At 46.3% G+C, this 19462-nt stretch overlaps 1 protein-coding gene across 4 annotated transcripts in view; it reads right to left on the bottom strand.

Moving 5' to 3' along the window:
- The window catches only part of RCSD1 (RCSD domain containing 1), a 30081-nt gene extending 10619 nt beyond the window's left edge, over window positions 1-19462 (bottom strand). For all 4 annotated transcript variants that reach the window (XM_058829364.1, XM_058829372.1, XM_058829382.1 and 1 more), the window contains exon 1: window positions 19273-19462. In XM_058829364.1, the coding sequence (XP_058685347.1) occupies window positions 19273-19278 (6 nt within the window). In that variant the 5' untranslated portion in view covers window positions 19279-19462. The remainder of the gene's footprint in view (window positions 1-19272) is intronic.

The raw sequence follows: 19462 nt of genomic DNA, 5'->3' as shown, positions 1-19462 counted from the left end.
TGTGGCAGAACGGCTGCCTCCCTTGTAGTCCATTTTTCTCCAAGAGCTTCTTTCACAGCCCTTTGCCTTTACTCAGAACAGACATTGAACTTCCTCTTGGCCTCTCTGACCTCTTGTTTTCGGGGTGAATTTTTCCTTTCTTTCTTTTTCTTCTCATTTCAGTCTGAAAACACAGCTGCCTTTCTTTGATCAGAGCTGGGAGGCCAGCACGGTTCCATGGGTGTCTTGTGCTGGTGGCTCCTGCGGGCGCGGGGCGCGGGGCCGGGGCGCAGGAAGCACTGAACATGCCATTCTAAGATTAGCACCAGTAGCCCACGGGGCTGTGTCCTCCAGAAACTGCCAGCTGCAGACTCTCCCATTACGGAAAATAAAGAACAGGAAAGGATCCTTACTCAGATCCCTTCTGGCAGTCACGCTGCTGTGCTGTATCCAGCTTTTTTTACAACTTTTTTTGTCCGCCCCCAGGTGATGTGCCAGGCTCTGTGTCAAGGGAAGGTGCTGTATTTGGGTGCAAAAAGTTCCCTTCCTTGCAAACATCATTCCTCTGACTTCCAGGAGCTGGGCTGGCAGTCTCCCTCTCCTGCTCCCCAACACTGTGAGGAAGGTGGGAAGCCTATTTTATCACTTTCAACCCAGAGCATGTACCAGCATGCACCAGCCCTCAGCCTCTTCCACACCTAAGACTAAGATATCTGCTTCTCTCACCCCAGAGCCAGCTCTCTCCTGCCCCACGATATTAATTATGCCATCTTTCCCATTCCTGGTCACGTTTCCCACCTTGGTGAAATAACCCACCACTACTTTTCTAAATGGTGATGAGAAGTAGCTCTGTTTCTTTTCTCTCTCTTTTTTTTTCTTTTTTTTTTTTTTTTTCAATGGTGAAGTTACTCAGACATGATTTTTGTGCTTTTTGCAGCTAACTGATGATTCTTTTCCTTTTCAGAAGAAAAGCATGGTCAGCCTGCATGGGCTAAAACCACTGAGGTAAAGTTAAAGCCTTAGTCCATCAGTAATTAGGTTACTGCTACTCTCAGGTCTTTTACTGTTCCATAAATGTAAGTGTCTGAGCATTGTACATTCTGAAAAATGTCAGACAGAGCTGTAAACAGGAATTGAATTATACCATCAATGTAAGCATGGCACTGTCTGCAAAAAAAGGAAGTGCAACTACCCAGTTCTTTGTACAGGGTTTGTTTCACTTTTCTCTTCCAAATAAGTTTGTAAAATTGAGTAAATTTGAAAACAGTTTTCAAAACCATGTTTCTTCATCTGCTTTTAAAACTGAGCCTAGTCCCTTTTAGCAGCACTGGGGAAGAAAGTTCTGCTTTTATCCGTGTTTGAGGCACAAATGTGCCAACTTGAGCCCCAAAACCTCTCCTTCCTTATGCATCAGAGTCCCTACCTCTGTTGTGAGAGCAAAACTGCCCACCAACCCCTGAATCTGCAGATTGTGTGAAGTGAGGCCACTGTTTTTAGCACAGATCCTGCTCCTCTCACAGGCTGCCTGAGTCCACCGGATCCCCACAGAAATGTCCCATCAGGTACCTGCTTTGACTGCTGAAAAGAGGAAAGCTCTACTGGCTGTCATACAGTGGAGTGTTTTGGCTAAATACCAGCTGAATAACAGCAGAGATCTATATTATCCTAATCTCCTTTCCTCCCCTACAAATCTTCTGCCCTGTCTGCTTGTGCAGGTTGGACATTTTGGCCAGATGGGTCACCTTTTACCTGAGAAGCAACACCTCCACAGCACCTTGCAAGGCTGGAGTATTCAGCAGCTATGAAATCAGCAATGGTTACACAATTTTGGTACTGGTCCTGTGCAACTATCAGCCCAATTCTCATGCAGCTGCATCTTGGCGTGGTTTTGAGGCCAGTCCCTGATCTCCACATCCCTCCTTTGTTCCAGAAAAGCTTCACGATTCCCTGCAGCCTGTTCTCACACCAGCCCATCATGCCAGATCCGGTGCTCACACAAGCACTGCAAAGCTCCCCTGTGACTCTCATAGGGATCTTTTCATTGTGGCACACACAATCTACCTCAGCAACAGTAAATACGGCAAAAATAATGACAAATATAATGTCTCAGAGGCAGATACAATAAGGCATCCAAGGCTCAGGGCTAGTGTCTTGATTACAGACCCAGAAAGGGTGATATTCAGCACCCAACACTGCACCATGAGAAGGGAGTTGTCGGTATGCTAGAGGAAAACAAGAGAGTGTCCGTGTTTTTGGGGCACAGTTTCATAAGGCCTTGATTTCAGACAGCTTATGTTTCCAACCACTCATTCTCCCCTGACCTTTCCTTTCCCCCTTCCCCCCTCCCCTGCACCCGTGTGAGTTTGTGGGGCTGTTCTGTAAACTGGATCACTGAAATGATCTGGGCTTAAAATACACCCCTTAACTCTTTGCACAGTTATTTTTAACCCAGATCATTTCAGCCTTGGAGTTCACAGCACGGCCCGACACGCGCTTGCCCTGCTGTAGTGCAAGGGGATGGAGGGGTGGCAGGGGCAGCCTAAAGCACAGAGGGGACGGCTTCTCTTTAACTGCTCCAGCCAGAGCCTGAGGAAATGACATTCCTATGTGTCCTCCTGCTCTGATAAGACAGAAAAATAGTAATTTTGCATGCCTGCTGGTAAAGGCTGGGCTGTGGCACTGATGTTTCACCCTGCATCCTGTTGCCACCCACCTGAGGTGCAGCTAAGTCCAGGCCATGACCTGTGAGCCACCACAGAGAGCACGTCACTGGTAAGAAGTTGCCATTAAGCACCCACAAAACACTCATAAATACCTTGTCAGCCATCCCCAGCAGCTCTGCTTCAAACAACAGCAGCCACAGAGGGTAAGCAGGTTCTCTCTGCTGCATGGCAGAGGCCAAGCTCTACACCTGTAGGACCTGCTCAGCTTAGGAAGGGATGGGGGATGCATCTGTGAGGAGGAAACTCCTGGAGTCAAACCATCATCACACTCTGTCTGGAGGCAGCAACTGGGCAGCAGCACTGTGGATTTGCTGGGATTAAAGCATCAATCCCAACCAAGGCGCTGGATCTCAGGAGGGAACGGAGCCTCTTGCAGACCCTTGCTTCCCTGCCTGGCTCCGCTCTCGGAAGGCAAAGCATTCTGCACAAAGCCTTCCCAGGACTGACCCTTCTCGTTTTTCAGTGAGGTAGCTGCAGGATTTGAGGAGCCAGCCAGCCACAGCCCTTGTCTGCACAGGAAAGTTTATACCAAAGAGAGCTAACTCTCTCAGCTTGCAGGGCAAAATACAACCTTAATCTGATCGAGGTGCAGCTTTTCTGCCTAGCTGAACTCATTAGCAATTGGCTTGGATGAAAGGAGCTGTTCTCAAGCTCTCAAGTACCTGATTCTGACACAGAAAGCATTTTGGGAGTGACATCATAAACTGCATCAGGGAACACGGCTCCTTTCAGGGCTCCCCAGGGGTTGGAGGGGGTGAATGTCTCCTACACCTGCAGCAAGGTGCTGCCTCTTCCCCAAAAAGGTTCCCCTGTAGAGCTGGGGTTTGATGAACTGGAGATGTCCTGCACATCTCAGACCAAGCAACGGAGAAGTGATGACAGTACAGCTCAAGTTTGGGGTGACAATTTCCATTGGTAAGTCCAATCCCTTCTCCCCAGCCCATCTTTTATTCAAGGGCAGAGGCCAGCTGGAGGCAAGAGGTCACTGAATAGTCACACAGGGCACAATCCAAGGTACATTTCCTGTTTATCTGCAGAGGACATGAACTTATGCTCTGGAAAATGCACCACAAATGCATCCCAGTTATTTTGGCTCTCACATTTTTTAAGTGCAGATAAGATTAGATGGGCAGCTCATAAGGAACTCCTCTTTAAATCAACTAAAAAAGCTCAAGAGTAGTTTTTAACTAGGATTGGACCCATGCTACTGAATGGAAAAACCTCTCTAATATGTAGTTTGTAGTTTCATTCAAAGTCATCTCTCTGCATCCGACATTTCGATGAATCACAGCTTGCACCCGCCTGCCAGCATAACCTGATTTGTTTATCTGAACCCATGTGAGTACATCAGTGGCATCAGGATCACATTGAAAGGGGAACATTGTTTGTACTGGGAAGGGAGAGGCAATTAACCAGGGTATATTTAAAACACAAACTCCCCCAAAAGAGCAAACTGAAAGACGAGAGGGTGGGAAAGCACCTGAATCACAGCAGGAGGAATCAGGCAGCACAAAGCAGGAGATGCTGCTACCCACAAGCTGAGCCTGCCTGTTCTCCCTGTGACCCACAAAAGGACAAACACAGGCTGAACACAGATTGCCCAGGAAGTGGGTGGGCTCACACTGGCCTTGGCCCATGTTTTACATCCCTAGAAGGAAATCTCACGATGCTTGTTCCGACTGGAGCTCAGCACCATGCTGGGGCCCTGGCTCAAGAAGCAACACATCCCAAGAGTAAGCCCTGAATAAACAAAAAACTTCTTGCTACACTGACCCCTCTTCATCCCAGCAAAGCATCCTTCTTCCCATCTCTCTCTTTACTCTTCTTCACAAATCATTCTCACTGGAGACCTTCCAGCTCTGTTTCAGGAGGGATTTATGTGATTTATTTACTCACTTGGCGTCTTATCTGGCAAGGAAGCTGCTCCTTGTCTCATTGTAGTAAATACTAATTATTGGCAGAAGCCCCAGCTGGAAGTGGCTGCAGCTGTGGCTCTGTGATACCTCATAGGCAGTCCTGTCCATCATTGTGTCAGTGTAGCCTGTAGCACCTTGGGAAGAGAGGCCAAGGCTCTCACCTGCCTTTCCTACCATGTACTGTACAACAGAGGAGATATTTACTGTGCAGCGCTCCACCACAGCAAAAGCTAACCTGTGAGCCACCTCTGCACCTTCTTCTGGTGGGGCTAGGCTAGCCCTGAAAACTTTTTGAGCACTTAGAGCATTACCACAGTTACTTTCCAGGAGAGGACAAGACAAGAACATCTTGCATGTCTTTCAAACGTATCCTAAACACTACCAAAAAATCATCATTTTTCTTTGTCTACCTTTCTGCAATATTTTCTTTGATCAGCCTTTACCAGATGCTAAACACCTCCATTTCACAGTCCCAATGAGAATTTTGTGAGCATTATGAATGGCAGCATGCACAGAGTCCTCACTCTTTTCTCCCAAGCTGCCATCACATGGCTGAGCAAAAAGTAGTAATTGGTCTCAGAGTGCCATGGGACCCTCACTGCTAGGATGCAGGAATTAAACGTAATAGAAAGCTGAGCAAAGAAAGTAAGATTTCCACTTGAAAGATACAAGAAGAATTCTGGGGCTAATATCTGGCCATAAAATCTGGTTATGAAAGAGTGTAAAGGTTTGTTGAGGAGTAGAATGATGACCCCAGAACTCTCTGCAGAATCCTTGGCTGTTGTTTGCCAGGACTGGCATTTTGAAGGTTGTGCAAACAGGTTTCTAGTTTGACTTGCAACAAAAGGAGTTAATGTCTCATATGAGAGTGTACACAACTGTGCAGAAGCATTGCATGTCCAAGATAAAGCTTCATCTACATTGTGAAGCCTCAGCCAGTGCAAAGGAAGCCACCACATCTGGTTGATGTCACACACAACAGATTCATTCTTGCAGCTTTGGGGGAAGCAATCTGGGAACTACATTGTGAGTGCTGGAGTTTGGGCTCCAGGTTTCTGAATACTCTGTGAAGATAACAGGACCTCAGATTAGGTTTGGGACCAGTCTGAGCTCCTGGCCCCAAATATGGGTTTTAGACTCCTCTGACCCAGCCACACATCTCTTCTGTATGTATCTCTCCATAGCTGTAGATTGTGGTTTCCTGGAGACAAGGGAGTGCTCATTAATTGAGAAATGCCTAAAAAGTACAGAAATATTGGACATGGAAGTTTTGGAGGCAGTCAGGAAGAGGTAAGGAGTCCTGCTTACATGTGCTGCCTTCAAACCCAGAGATCCCTAGCAGCTCTCCTCAGGTCCCTCTGAAAACAGGACCTCTCACAGCAGCCCTAACAAAGATTCAACTAAAACTCCTGAAATGCAAGTGGCAGGAAAACACACCAGGCCTTCTCTTGAACTCTTGCTTTTCGAAACATTTTCAGGGGAGAGCAAGCTTCTTGCCTGAGGGTAAATCACTGCTGCCTTTCTCCTAGAGTCTATTGAATAGGTTAGCCACAAGAACAACTCAGAAGTATGACATCCCTTCTCAGAGTGGCACCCGAGTCAAAGCTTATCCCACCACAGATAAATGAATATAGGATGAGTGCGTGCTTAACCTCAACAGCAAGGCTACTGCACAGCTGTAATGAGGGTGATAACGAGGAAGGAGCTCTGACTATAACCCAGGGCAGAATAGTATGAGGAATGTGGACTACAAGGGATTGTTTGTTTTTAAGAGAAACAGGCTGAAAAATCCCACTTTACATAAAATATGTAAAAATATGTAATGCTTCCCCGAGTTTGGAAAGAGTTTGCTTTAGGGCAACATTCTTCTCAAGGCTTGCAATGATCTGGTCTTGATTTTCTCATTCTGAGAGTTCCCTTGTGAAGTGCTGCCATCTTGGCACTTGGGGTCAAGCACTGCCCAAAGGGTAACGTGAGGATATTCCAGCTCAGCAGCTTTCATCCAGAAGACGAGAAAATCTCCCAAATGCCTCACTTGAAAACTACAGAGGGTTGGATCTGCCAAATTTAAAGGCTAACCAAAGCAAGATTTGGGAATTAGGTAGAGGCCAGTAAGTAGTCCAAAACTAGTAAAGGGACAAATGTTTCTCAAAGGAAGAAGCACTGTGTTGAACTCGTCCCCTACACTGTAAATAAATGGTTCATGCACTCCCAGCCTTGCCTCCTAAAAGTAGAGGGGAAAATCCTGATGGTTTTCCATGGTTTAGTGGTTTGAGGTACCCAGTTCTATTGGTACCTATGAGGTACCAATGGCCCAAGTGTGCTGGGCCATGGGGACCACTGGGTGGTGGCTGGAGTGAGATGCTGGGGTGTGAGCAGAGCCAGACAGTGCCAGGCAGGAGGAGACAGGCAGAGGAGTGCAGCCAGTGCCAGACACTCAGGAGAGGAGCTGTGTCCTTCACAACGGAATTATAGGAAACATTGTAGACATGGGGAAATTCAATGTGGTGAATAAACTATCTACCTTCTGTTTCAGAGAGTGACTACAACGAAAATAAAATGAGATAATAATTATTTTAAGCAAGTTGTTCTTTCCTTTGTGCCATGGTACGTAGCTCTCAGGAGTTTCTGGCCTGTGCTTGCCAATTTCTCTGTCTGGTGAGATTAGCAAAAGCAGCAAGAGTCACTGTGAAAGTCACTCTGAGATCTTGATTCTCCCTTTTGGTAATGAGAATATTTGGCAATTGCCTGCATGTTCCCAACACTGCATGGGCTGATTAATCTCAGCAGCATTACCTCAAATCACTTTTAGTAGAATCTGCTGAGAGGGCAATGTATGGGCTTGTGCACCTTAATGCACCTACTGCTGCATACCCCCCAGACCTGGTCCTGAGGCAAGCCAGGGTTTCATCTGGCAGGAGAGCACTCAGGTGACCAGGCAGGTGTGTGAGGTCTCCTCTGCCCCAGCAAACCTTGAATTCTTTACTATGTGTTGGCACAGCTTTAACAAGCAGGCTGGAAAGTGCCTGCCCTAAAACCCTGGATTGAAACCCATCCCTTCCTGGGCAGATCAGAGTTTGAAGCCCACTCTCAGAGGACAGAACAGAGCCCAGGCTTCCTGAGCAAGTGTCTTATTGCATCTGGCAAAGGCTGCCAAAAGTGGTTTGATCCAGCACCACCATTACCAAAAGAGGCAGCGAACTGCAGCACCTGGTCCCCACTGGGCAGGGTGCCTGTGCAGGGGCAGCATGTGTGAAACCTCAGCCTGTACCCTACAGAGACACAGGCAGCTCTTGGCTCTGCTGTGCCCTGAGCAGGAGAAGGTATCTGGCTGCTCAGCCACAACTCTGTGCAGGGGATGGCAAACCAGTTCAAATCAATCATTTAAATAAATTGTTTTGTGTGTGCTCATAGCGGTTTTGGGAATCCATGACTGAGGTGACCGCAGAAACCTCCAGCAAAACATGGGTGTCACTGTTTCCTTTTCTGCAAAAAGTGCTTTTTATGAGATGCCTGATCCTGTTTGCTTGTGTTCACCATGCTCAGAGTATTCTAAAGGGGGAAGGAGTGGTGGGGAGAGATGAGGATGTGGGACAGGGGGAATGCAATAGGGTCCCAAGGACAGGTCAAGAAGGGCAAATCCAGGGGTGCAGAAGCAGCATCCCAGGCACTGGTTAAATGTTGAATTTTAATGTAGAGCAGGCAGTGCCCAGTGAACTGGAGGAACCTACAAGGTCAGGCAGTGGCTGCAAGATGTGGATTGCAACCTTTCCATTCTGCATTAGTCCTGTAGTTGATCTGTGACACGATAAGTCCCCTCAATTACTCAAAAATCCAGGAAAGAATTTTAGTCCAACAACTAAATGGAGATTTGGTCCCAGAAGCCAGAATGCTCAAGAGGAAAGACACAAAAGAAATGACAAGGTGACTGCAGGGAGAAGATAGGAGGCTGGGATGAGAGGTAGGAAGGTGAAACAAAAGGCTCTAAAGTACCAGTGAAACCTAAGGGAGAGAGGCTGTGGGACATACAGTAAAAAGAGATCATGATCGTCAGGATTATTTGTTTTACAAGATACATAACAACATTTGCCTGCAGACAGTGACAAGGAAAAAACAGGAGGGCTAAGCCAAGAAGCAAAAATCTGCATTGGCAGCCAGGCCAGCTGCCTACAGACAAGGTGACCGGGGTGTCCAGAGAGCAGGGAAAACATACAAGCTTCGTTGAGGAGCCCAATCAATTCAAGGAGAAACGGCCTCCGCCTTTCCTGTAGAAGGGCCCTGCGTCTGCAATGGCCCCACGACAAGCCCAGCACAGCTGCTCGCAGACAGGCCGAGCAGCCAACATGGAAATAATTTCAGGCAGCAGGAAAGGGATCGTGGATAAAGCTGATATGTGGCTGGATGCGGTCATACCCAGCCACACAAGTGGAAAAAGAGGAAAGAGCAGAGGGGCTGTGCCCACACAGGGAGCGTGGCAGCCTTTCCCTGGAGAGGCTCCATGCAAGGCGGGGTTCTCCTGCCACCTGAAGCAGAACAACTTCAGAAACGCACCCATACTGGGTTTTAAGCCCAGACGTACCACACAGGGTTCTCCCTTCGACTCTTTGGGATGCACTGGTGTCTCTGTTCAGAGGCTGAGGTATCTAAGATGATACAGCTTCAAGAAATAAAAAAGAAGTACAGAACGATTGAAAAGCTAGTAGTTTATTGTGCGGCTACTGTAGGTGGAAATGTATTTCAAACCATCTAACTACAACTCTAGCACTGCAAACTGGAGCTCAGCCATCAGTAACCTTAAGTACTGAGACACAAAAACCAAGTAGTTGAGCACAGATCTCTACAACTACTAAGTTTGACTACACTAGGAGACTAAACTTATACACCTCTTCCCTTTATGAAGTCCTGGAAACTCAGTGTCTTGCTTTTTCCTTCAAGTTAATATACCTGTTTTAAAATTCTGGCTGTATTTGTCTGGAACAAACAGTTTCAAAAAAAAAGATGGGTTTTCTTTTTGCTCATTTGGCCTTAAAAGAGCAGTGGTGATGTTGTTGCAGAGCTCTTCCCTTACTCCAAGTGAACACCAGGGACACATCTGAAGCAACTGTTCATCAAGTTTACCATATCTCTAAGTCTTCTGGGGGAAATAGTTTGTGTTGCTTAAATGGGAGTGCTATCAGTAAACCAGAACCTTGCAGCAGATACACTGAGCATTCCTATCGTTTGAGGTTATGAAAATTCAGATTGGGATGCTGAAAATAAAGTCCATTACTCTGCAATGCCCTATCAAATACAGCCCTCAGCTCCTCGCTTAAAGAGGGCCACAATGAAGGAAGCCAGTGGGAATATAACAGGAGGAAATGGCCTCAAGTTGGCCTGGGAGAGGTTTAGATAGGATATTATGAAAAATTGCTTCACTGAAAGGGTTGTTGGAACAGATTCTCAGGGAAGTGATGGAGCCACCATCCCAAAGGACATGTATATGTAGCACTTAGGGGTATGTTTTAGTGGTGGGCTTGGCAAGGCTGGGTTAATGGTTGGACTCGATGATCTCACAGGTCTTTTCCAATCTAGCTGATTCTGTGATTAACTTGGCAGCAGGACTTCAGTGTCATGTGAGAGCTGATGCACCACTTTCTTAAGTAATTGAAGATCCCCACTCTCCTAAGAGCAGCACTACTTTTCATTTCTCCAAAATTAAATTAGGTGAACACCTACACAGTTTTCAGATTAGTTCAGGAAGACATCTGGATTTTCTGGTATGGATATAGAGTCCTTCTCTCCATCTGATGGGAGCCCTCTAGCAATAAATACTGTCTGAAAGCTTGGTGATACAACCAGACATGAGCTATAGCAGATATCTAAATTGCAGATAACATGCTTGAAGGGCTGGGGGGCAAATGGGTTATTTCTCAGAAATTATCCATTGAATAAGTAAGTTGGTGGGATTGTGTTGTTTTAAGAATCCACAGACACTCCCAATGTGGAATTGGTCTGCTGGAGCCAAGGGCTGATCTGTACCCTGGCAGGGTGATGCTGATGTCCCGATCTACAGCTGACACCAGCTGTTAGCAAGATGTTGGTCTGGCTGGCCTGGAGAACATTGCTTCCAGTGTGTCTCCAGCAGCTTGTCCAGGCAGGCTCCAGGATGTGTCCTCGAGACTTCCAAAGGCTGCTTCCAAAGGCTCCATGGCTGGAAGGGTGGGGTGGCAGCTCTGATGAAGAGCAGTGGTGGCCACTGTAAGATGTAGCTGCTTTCCTGGTGAGCTGCCACCACCAGCTGCTTGTACAGAGCTCTGCTCCTGGCCAGGGCTTCCCTCAGGATCCTTCTCTGCTTCCCCGTGTTTCCCTTCCAGACATCTGTTTTTCTTAATGGTCTGGGAACTGTACACAGCTTGTCAAGTTCTCACAAATTAATTGGTGCCTCTCTGTGTGTACTTCCAGGCCTTCTTCTGGGGAGCTCTTGCTCCTCTAGAAGGGTAAGGGGTGAGCTAATGGAGGAACAACCAGCAAAACCTCCCAGGAAGCCCACAGGAGACAGGAAATAGTGCAGTCTATGGTGTAAGTGCTCCAATCTCCCGTGAGCAAGGAATTCTAGACTAAGACAGAGATGGCCAGAAAGGCTGGACTAGCATGTGTACTACTTCAGTGGGGAATGAAAAGCATAAACTATGTTTATCATGTGATACAGATCTCTGAGATGAGAAGTTTTCTGTTGTGCCTCAAAATAAATCATTACTTCATGCTATCTCAACCACAGTGTTCCTTTAAGTGACTTCTTGTAGCTGCAGACATGATGGGAGCCTACTCCCACCTGCAGACAGGGAAACAGATCTTCTCCCTTGGTTGCCTCACAGGGGGTCAGCTCTGCTTTTAGCAGAGTCTGAAAAAAGAAACTAATTTCAACACAAGGAGGCTCAGACTCAAGATGCTTCAGGTGGGACGAGGAAGGGACTGCTCTTGGCCTCATGGAATGGTTAAGGAGGATGAACTTTAAGCAAATGCATACACAAAATGCATGAATTATCTATTCTGAAGCTATTCAGAAGGTTAAATTAGAAACTGAAGTCACTGAACTGTCAAAGAAGGTGCACAGAGAACGCGAGATGCAAGGACAGTTCAAAATACTTCTGATAAATGCTGTAAGTAGACTGTGGTACCTCCCCATTTAAACTTGGTTAGAGACAGCCTTGTTGGAGCAGCACAGGGATTCAAACTCCTCTTAATTTATCAGGCTGGGAACAGAAAATCAGAAGGGTAAATGAGCCTACACAGAGCTTCCAACTGGAGCGGCTTCCAGGACTCATCAGTTAGGACTGTGCTATCTTTGTAACACATTGCTATTAAATTAGGTCTACGCTGGATACAGGCAGGTCAGAGAAGGAGGTTCATATTTATCTAAGCCAGGAATTTAGTCTAAAAAGGTACACAGATATGGAGTGGAGGAAAGTGATAGCAAGCACTCTGCTGGCAGCCAGCTTGAGGTGTGAGTGCTGAGCTATACCCACAGAGATGTCTTGTTAGTTGGACCCTGGAGGGCTCAGTGGATCCAGTGGCACTGAGGATCTGGGACTGCAAAGCTGCTTTCTCACCCTTTGGCTTCATCCAGAGTCTCCAGTGTGTGAGAATCCTGAAAATTGGGCCAAACATTGGGAAAATGTACTCAGGCAGATGTAATTTGCTGTCATGTTTGAAAATGCCTGAGTTTTCAGCCCAGTCTGGATCAGCCAAAATGATGGATAAGAAATTTAGTCTTTTCCACAGGTAAACAACTCCTCCATACACCTTAAGGAAAATGCACACAAGCAACATCTGAGCTGCAGCTTGGCCTTTGACACAGATTATTTTTCGGTGATGTGAAGATAATGATCTGTTTCTGTATCTGAGTAAAACTGCTCACAAAATTCCCCCAAAATGTTCTAATGGAGAAACCCAGTGTTTGTAGGAGTTTTATAACACTGTACCCCTACTTCAGTGCTCTATTTCTTTTAGCTGCTGGCTGATTGGAACTCGTTTACATGTTCTTTCTCTGGCAAGAAGAGGAACTAAAGCTCCTTCAGCCTCAGGCACAGTTTCCCCAGGTTCAAGCTGGGCCACCGGAACCAGGTGTCCAGGAAGTGTGGGCTCAGTGCCTGCACAACACTTGCTCAATGAGTGAATCAGCACTAGGAAGCTCTGGCTAGCAAGTCCCTGAATTCACAGGTGTTGAGAAATTAAATTCAACTTTTGATGTCTGGAGTCACTGCAATGATCCAGTGATTTTTGAGCACATCAGTTGACTATGTCAGGAGGATGTACTGCATGAGATTGAAGTCCTGATTTGAGTAGAAAAGGCAACTTTGCATTGAGCTGGGAGACAACAGACACAATGCTAAGATTGTTTCCTTATTGTAGGAGTGGCCAGTGTATTCAGCAATCCACCCCTCTTCTTCCACTCTGTCCTCTTCACAGGCACCTGCTGTCTGGAGGACCATGTTTGTTTGTTCCCTCTGCCTCTAACTGGGAATGAACACCTTCAAACTAGGAATGGAAACCCTGGGTTCTCACAGAGGGACAGTGTTGACAACTCCATGCACCTTGTAAAGACTGAATGGGAAACCAAATTAGACTGTGCACGTTTCACAGGTTAAACATGCCCTCACTGCAAGGCCCAAGGGGTGAAATTCCTGGGAAGCCTGGCACACCAGCTCAAGTGTGTGTCTATGAAAACAGGGCATGTTTCATCTGAACTTACATCAGGAGGAACGTGGCACTCAGCAGAAAGATATTTCAAGATGATTGACTTGAGTAAGCCATGATTGCTGTTGCAGTATGCAGTTTTAAAGGATAAAGAAACCCATTCTAAAAACAGGAAGAAAGAATAAAAATAAAATTGGTTCTGTGTTTTACACAGGCAATAAAACAACCATTCCCAGCCTCTTGCAGATGTGATGCCAATTTATTTTGACCTAAGCTTCCCACAGGCAGAAGTTTGCTGGGCTTGAACAATGCACTGCAGCAGAGAGGAATCATAAACACTTATGGGACCTGATGCTGAATAGCCACTGGCTTCTCCTAGCAGCCCACAACGTGGAAGAACTGCAGAAATAGCATGGTGCTGCCCCTCTGGTGACCCTATCAGTAGCACTAACCTGAATACAACTGAAGATTGCTTCTTATCTTTCTAATGCTCAGTCCAGTCTATTTTTGAATCATTCATGTGAAAAAGATTTCTACTACATTTGGTTTCCACTACGCTACTCCAAACCATGCCAGACCTCACTGTCAGAAATCTTTCCTGCTATTTGGTGAGATATAAATATTTCCTTTAATTGGATCTCACTATTCCCAGGCATACTGCATTTTCCCATGCACTAACAAATTCTGCTTCCTCTGTGCTAACAGTTTTACAGTACTGTCCTCAGTCTCCCAGCAAAGCCACACTTCAGTTCCAATCTTCTGAGCCAGAATTCCCTCTCCTTTGCATTTCTGTGCCTTTCTGTGCACAAGAAGTCACTGGTCTGCACCCTTTAGATATCCAGGCTTTCCAAGCCACACATGTTAATTCTCTGTGCATTTGAGAAGCCTGGGATGAACAGAGGCTTTGTTGAAAACCTCTGGTAAATCAATATCCTTTGCAGATTAGCCACCAGTCATCCACACTGACCAAAACCCTATGTGCATTTAGTTAGAAAGGGTAAATAGGTGTATTTGCATATGCAAAAAAATAACCAAACCAACAGCTTACAACTTTGCTACCTGTTCTGTAGGGTTTGAGCTAATTTTAAAATCTGATGATGAATAATGAAGAAAAAGCCATGCACGTAAATCTGACATCAATCTGGCAAGTGAGGTGTGGGTCTTTGGTTGCACAAAACTTCCAGAAACACCTTCAGTAAGTGATGTGCTTCAATCTGACAAGAGTCTGGTCCAGTGTCTTTTCTGTTGTTCCGAAAAGTGAAAACTTCATTTGGCACTAATGGGGCAGATAAGGCTTATCCTTACCAGTACATTACCAGGACCCAGATACTGGTGCTAAAATCTAAAGATACAACTCAGATTTGATGTAAAAGCATTTCTGACATGAGACTGCACAGTTGGATACATTGTGACCTGCATGAAGTGTGACTTAAATCCATGCCTAGGTAAGACTTTGTAGGAATGAAGTGCTCTGTGCCTCTGTCACAACCAGGTGTGAAGCAACTCTGCAGTGAGTGTGCAATAACAACTTCTCCTTACACAACAGCTCTGCTGTCCCTAGACCATGTTCATCTTATGCCTGCTGTCCTGCAAACTGCTAAAGGCATATCCCTGTCTGCAAAGCACCAAGACAAGCTCCTCCAAACAGGTTTCTTCACTGCTGGCTTCAGCCGCCAGCTCGGATCCCAGACTCAGGCTGTAGAGTTGTTGTTTTAGGAAGAGCATCCACCTCTCTAAAACACCTCTGTTAACAGAGGGAAGTGGAAACAGAATGGAAAACCAACCCCAGTCTGTGTGGGCTGGTTCATTTCCATGATAAAAGCCAGCAAGTTTCCAAGCAGCATCTATTGATAAAGCAGTGCTGATGCTTTCCCCTGTTCTTCAGATAAGCAGCTCCTGGGAATGTATGAGAAGGTATGCATGATATGCTGCTCAACTGCAAAGCATCCTGCCAATTAGGCTGTGGAGCACAGGACAGAAAGCGTTTCCAGAATGCTGTCACCATGGCTTGGGACACTCAGACAATGAAACTGGGGAGTGAGGAGGGGTTCAGAAGAATTATCCCTCTCTGGTGGTACAGGAAAAGCCATAATTCCATTTATTCTGGGGTCTCTGCTAGGTGGAAGAAAGGGCTGCAGCACAGCCCGTGGGGTTTGGTTTTGCTGGTTTCTGTCCTTCGAGAGGGAGGCCTCCAGTCACAGGGATGTGGAAGTCTGGCAAACCTGATTCTTTCTAGGATCTTTGCTGCAGACATGCTATTTACTGTCAAACAGGCCCCAAATCTGCCCAGACCTGAGGAGTGAAATGGGGTCATATAGCACCTCTCCCAGTATATTTAAATACTCTTCCCTTTATTTGCAGACACACTGTGCGAACATGTCATTTTGATGGGTTTGGCAGGAAACACTGAAAAGAAGTGTATTTGAGGTTGAACTGTTCTGTTAAGCAAAATGAAAAAAAAAAAAAAAAAAGAAGAGGGGAAAAGGAACACTTTAACTTTTAGAACAAAAGCCAATCATCAGAGCTTCCTGAGAAAGGGATATTGCTTCCTGGCAGAGCTAGCCTGCTCTTAATCTCAGCTCCAGAGCTGCAAGAGTGGGTAGAAACCTCTCTCAGCCCAGCTCACCTCCTGTCCTGCTGCTCTAAGGATCAGGATGGCCACAGTTTTCAGCCCCCTCATCTGCACAGTACCCATTCCTGCATCCCCTCCAATTCGGTCCCCTCGGGTGACATCTCCTCAGTGCAGTTTTCCTCAGGACAGGGTGAGTGCTGCCCAGGAGGTTGCCCAGAAGGGTGAACTGAGCAGTGAGAACTGCCCTCACCCCTGGAAAAGCTTTCCCTCTGCTGAGTCAGTGCACCAACAGGAAAAATGGAGTTCTAGCTGGAGTAGTTGCAGAAAAGAGACACGGCAATGGAGGTGTCACAGAATTAAATGACATCTGTTGGCAGGCACAAAGAAGAGGGAAGCCCTCCCGAAATACACCTGATTGCTGCACCTCTGCAGCTCAGGGAACCCATCACACCATAGGGAGCCACTCAAGTGAAATTCAGTCTTGGATTGTTTCCCTTTGCTGTGCAAGTAAAGTTGAAGTGTCTCCATGCTCCCAAGCCCCTACAGAGAGGCTGGGAAGAGGAATGCCATGACTGCTGTGGAATATGGGCTGCAGAAAGCCACAAGCACTTTCAGTGGATGCCTTAACTCACAACATCTGCAGCAAGGTTTGGGAACCCACAAGCCATGGGAATTAGACAGCTGGGGCCAAATCTGAAGATGTAAACTAACAAACCAACACAAAAATTTCTGATACTTTTTGTACCATGAGTGCAAAGAATGTTTCGTGTCTGCTTTTCTTTACAAGTGGCTCAGCTTTCCCCAGTGCATTTTAACACATTTTTGATATGAACTCATGTTAACAATCTGTGGTATAAACTTCATGATTTCTTTTCATCTGCCATAACACTGGAAAGAAAACTGATTCTCAAATCTATTTTGCATCAAGAAGATGGGCCAAAAAAAAACCAACAAAACACCAAAACAAAACACTGAAGATCAACAGACTCACAGAATTATATGAACTGCAAGGGCAGGGTTTTGCTGCCTTTTTCTCCCTCTTTAGGATCTTAAATAGTTTCAGTTGCTGCTTTCAATGTGGCACATTGCTGACAGCAGGATGGCCAAGACCACAGGTACTAGTCCCTAGCAGCAGCAAACCCACACTAACCCCTCTAAGAAAGAGATTCCAATTATCTTCTATGGGTTTTTCAAAACTAGGATCTTCTTGCCAGAGATGTGATGGAAATCAGCTGGCTAGGTCAGCCCTCTGCCCTTTTCCTCCTAATGCTGGATAATCCTCATGTGTCCCATTAGAGCAAAGAGCTTGCCAGTTATGCCAGCATGAAAGCACAGAGCAGCTCTGCCTGCCACGGATGAAGCAAACAGGGGAATGACAGGACCACTCTCGTTCCTGCTGCACAGGATCATTAAATCTGGTTTTAAAGCAAAAAGACTGTGGTGAGCCTCTGTGTCCTGCCTATGAAAAGCCCTCAGGCAGAAACAGAGCAGAGAATCAGCTGGTGGAAAATCAAGTTCTTGTTCTTGGCTCTATTTTGGTCTAATACTTCCTTGCGTTTGGGACATTAAACATCTTTTTGGAGGCTTGGGCAGGACCAAGTGCACTACTCATAACATGTTTTGGAAATGGAGATGTTTTAAAAATAAGAATGGATTCAGCAATCTACAGATGACCAAAAAAAAAGCAGGTAACACAGGGAAAAGGTGGGAAATAGAGGTAAAGGGACAGGACAGAATCAAGAGCAGGAAGCTCTTAGGTCAGATACTTCAGAGAAGCTTCCTGGCAACCAGAACATGTGTCACATGTGTCTCCAAAAAGGAAATGGCAGGTGTGTTCCTTTCTACTCAACTTTCTACTCTATACTTTTCTCCCTAAAGGGGGAAAAAATACTCGAGGGGTGCAGTCCTCTGTGTGTGGAGTGGAGAGAGGGTAAGGGAGACCGTCCTCAGTGTGCTAAAATACCATTTCAGCCCTAAATTCTAACAAATTAGGAGCTCAATTCCCCTTCCCCTCTGAAATATTACAGGATACTACAGTGAAAATGAATAAAAGAAGTGTGAACAGTGAGTGAACTGGAGTCTGTCAAACCTGAAAACCCTTGTAAAGCCAAACATTTGTCATGTCACGTAAGTAGTCTGTGCTGGGCTGGTTTCAACACGGCTTGATCCTTCTCCACCCCAAAATCTATTTAGATAATTCAGTTGAGGACTTATTTTTTTTTTAACAAACACACCTGAACAAGCCAAATCTTTAACCCTTGCCTGTGGGGCAGGTCAGCACAGATAACAAGGATGGTGATGTTAGCACCTGTTATCACAATTGGCCAGCTGAGTTATGCAATGGAAATCTTCAAAGAAGAATTGGTGCTTGAAGCACAGTGTTCTCTGGCTCTGCTGTGTGTCCCCTGGTACTGGGGCTGCATCCACACAGAAAAAGACTTATCTGGGAAGATAATATAAAGTGTTTAGTAAGGTCTCTGTTTAGCAGAGAGAAATACCAAATGTCCTCTTTCATAATTTGAGGTTTTGCCAATGTTGTAATCACCTTTCTATTTCCTGTGCCCCTCCTAAAAATAAATACTCCTTTTCCCTTGCCACTTTAAAAAACTGTTTGAAAAACTCGCAAATACAGCCTGACATGACCAAAGCAGGCACCACCATTCCCATTTTGAATGAATGGGACAGGAGGCAGAGGGAAGTGAACTGACTTGCCCAAGAGAGTGTTACACAGGGGAAGGCTTGAACACAAACACCAGAGAAGCCAGACTCCTGTCCACCAGCCGTGTGACCACCCTGAGACACGAGATCCAACTCTCCTGAAGCACAGGGCACGCAGAGAAAAAAGGGACAGAAAACCCTCTGGGGCTGTGCTTCTCGTCTACCTCGCTCAAGGACAGGTTCTCGGGTCTCCTTCCCTGACCCAAAATGCTCGATTGATAAAGAAAATGAGAGCTCCCAATGCACGTGGGACGGGGGCTACACACAGCTGAGCGTGTGAATCTGCTGCTGCACGGGTTGGGAAGGAACCAACCCCAAGGAGCTTGTCGGTCCTGGAAGGTTTGTTCTCTTATGTCCCCCATTTTTAATGCCTCCTTAAAACCTCCTTTTAAAATGGTACCTTTTAACATCTAACACTCTAATCACACCTCGGAGACTAATAAATAAATGGCAGCTCTTCCTCGTTCCCCTTTCCCAGAGGTAATTTCTTCCCAAACTATCCCCCTGCTTTCCAAATCTGGACTAAAACCTGCAAAAGAGTCTGGGGTGGGAGGAAAGAGCCCTTCATCTGAACCGTAGCAAAGAGATATTTTGAAGCCGCCTTCAGGGAGAAATTGCTTTGCAAGGTGGAGCTACAGCAGATCGCGGAGCCGGTCACAAGCTAGGGGAAATAAAAAGTTTTCTTTACCTCCATGTCCTGCAAGAGAGAGGTGTCCTCGGGGCAAACTTTCTTCCCCACCCCTTTCCTTGTTGTCTGTGGGAAAGGTCCAGCCGGGCCGGAGGAGAGCCGAGCCGCCGAGGAGGGGTGGGAGATGCCGGCTCCCGCTCAGCCCGGACTGCCGGAGCCCAGCGAGTGGCCCTGCACTACGAACAAGGAA

Source organism: Poecile atricapillus, chromosome 1 (genome assembly GCF_030490865.1).
Source record: "Poecile atricapillus isolate bPoeAtr1 chromosome 1, bPoeAtr1.hap1, whole genome shotgun sequence".
NCBI lineage: Eukaryota > Metazoa > Chordata > Aves > Passeriformes > Paridae > Poecile > Poecile atricapillus.
This window is presented reverse-complemented; position numbering and strand designations above follow the sequence as displayed.